The sequence below is a fragment of the Vigna unguiculata genome, chromosome 9, assembly GCF_004118075.2.
Source record: "Vigna unguiculata cultivar IT97K-499-35 chromosome 9, ASM411807v1, whole genome shotgun sequence".
Lineage (NCBI taxonomy): Eukaryota > Viridiplantae > Streptophyta > Magnoliopsida > Fabales > Fabaceae > Vigna > Vigna unguiculata.
The window spans coordinates 39,573,764-39,579,444 of record NC_040287.1 but is presented as its reverse complement, the minus strand read 5'-3'; the positions used below and the strand labels follow the sequence as shown (position 1 = coordinate 39,579,444).

At 28.1% G+C, this 5,681-nt stretch overlaps 1 protein-coding gene across 1 annotated transcript; it reads right to left on the bottom strand.

Annotated features, from left to right (window-relative positions):
* Positions 1 to 383: 383 nt before the first annotated feature.
* Positions 384 to 3,328, bottom strand: LOC114164583 ((S)-coclaurine N-methyltransferase-like). Its single transcript, XM_028049306.1, has 8 exons — positions 2,966 to 3,328; positions 2,639 to 2,747; positions 1,733 to 1,957; positions 1,462 to 1,561; positions 1,274 to 1,384; positions 1,077 to 1,160; positions 796 to 854; positions 384 to 678 (listed from the first exon to the last, which is right to left on the bottom strand). Exons 1-8 carry the CDS (start codon positions 3,150 to 3,152, stop codon positions 486 to 488), a joined length of 1,068 nt encoding a protein of 355 aa, XP_027905107.1. The 5' UTR covers positions 3,153 to 3,328; the 3' UTR covers positions 384 to 485.
* Between the last annotated feature and the right edge of the window lie 2,353 nt (positions 3,329 to 5,681).

Here is a 5,681-nt window from a genome sequence, read left to right as displayed (position 1 = left end):
ATTTCACCTTGAACTATTTTGAAAAAATATTCATGGACCGGAGAATCACATATAACTCAAAGAAGTTCACTAACTCAAAAGAAATAAAAAGTGAATCTACTATATTTTGAATATTTCACCTTGAACTATTTTGAAAAAATATTCATGGACCGAAGAGTCACATACAATGTAACTCAAAGAAGTACATTAACTCAAAAGAAATAAAAAGTGAACCTACTATATTTTGAATTTTGGTAAGTTAGATGTCTAGAAATCTATAAAATATCGCTCCAAGACTTTTTATCTTGAAACAAATAAAAAATTAGGTGAAAGATGAAAAGAGAAGTTCATATAAAAGATTTGTAAAGAGACAATTATATGAAAATGGATTAATAGAAATTATATTTATACTATAAAATTATTAAATAATAAAGCACACAACATTACAAATAGTCAAATAGGTTTGGAAGCCATTCTCAAATTAAAAGATTAGGTTATGGCTTATTTTATTTCTTCTTGAAAAGAAAGTGTGCAACCATCCATTCTTCACCGTTGTTGTATCCGAAAAGTTCCGCCACAGCTATGAAGAATGTTCTCCAATAGGCAGTCCACTTGGTTGCTGAATCATTGCCATACCTTGATTGCATAATTGGCTTGATGTAAGTCATTCTCTGGTCCATTCTTTTCAGCCATTCTTCACTGCAACATGAATTCACTTTTTTAGAAGTGGATTCGAACTTGCTTTGTAAACAAATCATACCGGTGGAGTACCACAGGATTGCTGTAAAATCATTGAGCAGTCAAGCTGATTCTTACCTGGTCTGTGCATAGTGTTTCCCGTTTACTAGCCAATGGTTGATGACGATAACATCATCCTGCATACATACATCACCAAAGAAGACAGTTAAGTTAATTACAAGTGAGCTGATTCTAGACATGATATAAATGTGCTAAACAAAAGTATAGCTGGTACTTTCTTTCTTTTCCCGTTTCTTCTTTTAAGGAGAAACAGTTAACACAAGGCAACATTTGACTGGATTCAGAAATACCATTTGTTAATAATAACAAAGCTGGCACAATAAGCATAGGAAACTCACTTGAAAATAAAGAAGTAGATTTGCTGAAGGCATGGTTCCTCCAGTAAAGAAGTATCTTGTAATCCAATCATCTTCATTTTTGTCCTTCATGAAGAAGTAGTCAGTAGCAGGTAAATGAATTAGACTAATACGTATCAAATATAGCAACCAACTAATCATAATGGCCAAGTTATTTAACAGTGTTGTATTGGGTTCACCTCAAAGTGGTAGGCAAATGCTTTGTGGCAGAAGTAATCCACAAATAAAAGGCTATCCTCTTTCATCCATTTGGATATCTTCTTCAGAAGGTCTTTGTAGTTCTTCATATGCTGCATCAAGGTCAAAGCTGACTCTAAATACAAGAAAACGTGTCGTTGACACTAATTATTTATCCACAAATCCTAACCTCAAACATTTCTATGGAAAATATTCTGTCGTAAGAAGCTTCCATTTCAAACGTGCTAATATCAGCAACTATAATATTGATATTTCCCAGCTGAAGATCCCTGACAACAGAGGAGAAGAATGTGATTATGACCATCATGCAATATTTATTTAATTCGCAAGCTCAATATCAATCGTTTCCACCCAAGTATCATCTGCTTAATAAGATTTTTGTGAGCCATATGGCAATGCATAAAGCTTTAAAGTCAACAAGGGGATATCAAGCAGCATACCGGCACTTCTCCTCAATGTAGGCCTTTTGAGTTGTGGAATTGCAGATTCCTGTAACTCTGCAGTTAGTGTACTTCTTGGCAATGTATAAAGCTAGCGATCCCCAACCACATCCCACATCAAGTACTGAATGACCATCTTTCAGGTTTGATCTCTCGCACTGCAGGTTCAACATTGCTTCTTCAGCATCTTCCAGCGTCATTGAGGTAGTAGAGAAATAGCAACAGCTGCATCAGTTCATGCATTTGGGAATGCTAAATTAGCCATAAGGTTGTGAGCGTACTTCACCATTTTTCTTTAATGCACACATACTTGTTAGTAATTTATTATGATAACAACTTAAATCCCTCATATATTCGTTTTTCAAAGAAATGACTTGTTTATAATGAATCTTTTCACTTCTGCACACATACCTTATTGTAGCCAATAAAGTGAGATAAGGTATGGCTGTTCCCAGTGCCCAGTTCCCACAATTCACCCTGTACTCCCTTTTAGGTAGATTTTGTTGTAAAGGTTTAGGTCCTCTGTGATTTTCTTCTCGTCTTTTGTCGATAAAAACTGTTATTTAAAATAATTTCTCGCCACTTAAAAATCAAGTTTACCTATAAAGGCTACCAGTTTAAAAAATTATTCCAAATCTTATTTTATAAACCAAAAAACAGAAACAGTAAAAGATATCTCATCTTGTGTGTCTATTTTGTGATCCTATCTCGATAGTCTTGTATGTGGTGAGACTGAGAGATTAGCTTAGTGGAGTGCTGTTTTCTTTATATATTTAAAAATAAATAAAAAATCAACGTTCGAAAATATAAATCAAAGAAACAGGATCATTATCTACTAATAGCATAAAAATGAAAGGAGTTTTTTAGTTAAGTTAAGAATCGACTGCAGAATAACTTTAGAAGTACCTGTATTTGAGATTGCTTCCAAGGACGAGCTTGAAGAAAGCGGTTGGTAATTCATAATGTTGAGATTTTGGCTTCTCAGTGTTGATTGCTATGGGCATATCTCGTAAAGCTGAAGGAGCATGAGACATGAAATTATTGGTGGTCAAATTGTTCACTCACCGGACAAAATCAAATGAACTAAAAAATAAATAAATTATTTCATTAAGACGTTGCAAAGTAATGTTTTCGTTATTTTTCTCTTTTTGATTCCAGAATGTTGTAGTGATTGATTCTAGAAAATGCAGTTATAATAGCAAAGAGATAAATTGAGAAGGTGAGAAATAGTACAATGGGCGAAGTGGAGGAGGTGGGAAAGCTGAAGCTCGGAGGATGTGTTGGAAGAAGAACGAAGGCGATTAGCCAAAAGGAGGCGCGTGAGTTTCCTGGTGACGGCGTCAGGGAGCAGGTTGCGGTCAAGTGCAGAGAGCATGAGCTTCACCGTTGCATCATATGCAAGCTGCATTATCCCTTCCATGGAGGTCGCAAGGGAAGCTTCAGTGCAGAAGCAACAATGGTAGCACCTATCTATCTATCTCTATGTATTCTTTCTCTTTTTTTGCAATTGAGATTTAGCTTGATTAGGGTGCTAATGAAAGTCATCATTGCTGTTTTTCTGTTGTAATTGTAATCTCTCGATCCTTTCTGCAAAAAGTACAGAATTCGTGGAAAGAATGGTAACGCAACAACTACAGTTCTACAATATTCTTGATCGGTTTCTTATCATTTTCTTCTTATAACATCCCATTTGGCTCTGTTTTTTCTTTCATTATTATTATTTACATCATTTCATTAGTCTTTTTTTTTAGAGAAATTTAAAATCGATTTTTTTATTTTTATTTCTCTTCATTTGGTTGCGTAATATCATGTGAAAGTGATAATGACGGTGTCTATTATCTTGTTGGATTGTGAAAAAATATCATTTTAGATTTAGTTGCTATTTTTTATTATTTTATCTTAATTTAGTTTTAAATTTTATTTAGACGGAAACAATTTTATTAATCTCTGAATAGAGACTAAATTTAATTTTTAAATAATTGTTACTATGATATTTTTAAAAGTTTAAGTTTACTGAAATGTATATTTTATATTAAATTTTATTTAAATTTTATTTTAAATATTTATATATCAACAATTTTAGACAAAGGATAGAGTTGGTTTAAAAATAACAATATTATAAATTAAAATGTAAAATTTCAAAACATTTTTATAACAATTTAAAATGTTTATAAATTGTTAAATAAATTTATTTTAAAATAGTTTTATGTCAATTTTAAAATAAATTTATAACAATTTTAACTGTTATAAATTGTTAAACAAAATTATAAATAAATTTCTTTATTTTAAATTGTTATAAAACTCTTTTATAATTTTACATTTGAATTTATAAAACTAACTCTAACATTTGTTCATAAATTATTAATATATATAACTATTGAAAAAATTAAATAAAGTTTCAATGCAAAATATAAATTTTAAAAAATTTAATGTGGTTAAAAATATCAATTATAATAATAATATCATTATAACATCTATATAAAAGTTAAATTTGATATTAAGTTTGAAGGGATAAAATTCTTATGCTTAAAAAGAAATTGAGTTAAAAATATCAATTATAATAAAAATATCATTATAACATTTATATAAAAGTTAAATTTGGTCTTAAGTTAAAAGGAATAAAATTGTTCTCGATTAAAAAGAAATTGAGACTAAATTTAGACAAGTTAACGAATTTAAATTTCTCACATCAACAGTGACATGTACCACTTTCATTGTCATGTCACATTGTCATTGTCATGTAGTAATATCTAATTTTGACACGTGGCATCTTTAATTAAAAAAAATAAAAAAATTACAAACTAACAAGAGACACATCAATTAACCGCCGGTACATCATTAATGAAAAAGACCTAATTACAACAAATTTACCGAAATAAAAACTAAAGCGAGACAAATAAAAGAAAAGAAATTAATTTGATATTTCAGGATAATAATTTAACCAATAAAATAAGTTAACCTAAATATTATTATTTGTCTTCAATTTTCATGGTAATAAAAAATAAAAGCAATTAATTTTTTTTATAAAATTATTAAAATCTGCTTGATGTTATAAACAGTTAATAACTAAAAAACGCCGTTATAAAAGTAAATTTTTATCTATTGTTATAATTACACGACAGAATAGCATGTAGCAGCAGTCATAATTATAATTATAGTTTTATTTGTAAAAGAAAATGGGAGAATAAATATATTGATATTTATATTTTTAGTATTGAATTTCTAATGATATTATGGATTGTTATTGGTTCACTATGTTGTATTAATTATTAATTATACAAATGAAAAATGAGACCTTGACAATACAATATTATGGAAAATTATTCAAAAACACCAACGTAATTTGAATGACCAACTCAATGAATAAACTATATGATGTTTCATTTATTTTTTATAGATTAAATTGTGGCAAGTCATTTTAAGATATTTTATTTTTCATAATTTTTACTTCATGCAAAAGTCTTAGTCATTATCTTATTACATATTTTATTAGTTTATTACACAAATATGTATTTTCCAGATACAAAAATAATCTTTCACTCATAATCTTATTAATATTTTAATAGGTTATTACCAATGGCGGACCTCGGTATTGCCAAAGGGGCCATGGCCCCCAATTTATTTTTTATATTTTTATTATTTCAAATACATTTTTTTAATTTAATATTTTTAATATATTTTAATATATTTTATATTATAGTAAAATTTTATACATTTATATCATGTTTGAGAAAAAATATTATTTTGTCTATATTTATTTTTTAATTTTAACTTTTAATTTTTTTTAAAAGATAATATTTTATTAATATTATTTTTAAGTGATTATTTATTTAATTTAACCATTTCTTATTTGATTATTTTTAAAAATTAATTATTATAAATGAAAATTAATTATAATAAAATTATAAAAAAATATTTAATTTATAATTATAATAATAACAATAATTTA

Excerpts from the sequence above, each read along its gene's own strand:
- LOC114164583 (XM_028049306.1), bottom strand. The coding sequence starts at position 3,152 with ATGGAAGGGATAATGCAGCTTGCATATGATGCAACGGTGAAGCTCATG. Across the intron at positions 1,958-2,638 it reads GGAAGCAATCTCAAATACAG|CTGTTGCTATTTCTCTACTA; the intron begins GTACTTCTAAAG and ends GAACTGATGCAG. Across the intron at positions 1,161-1,273 it reads CATTTGCCTACCACTTTGAG|GACAAAAATGAAGATGATTG; the intron begins GTGAACCCAATA and ends TTCTTCATGAAG.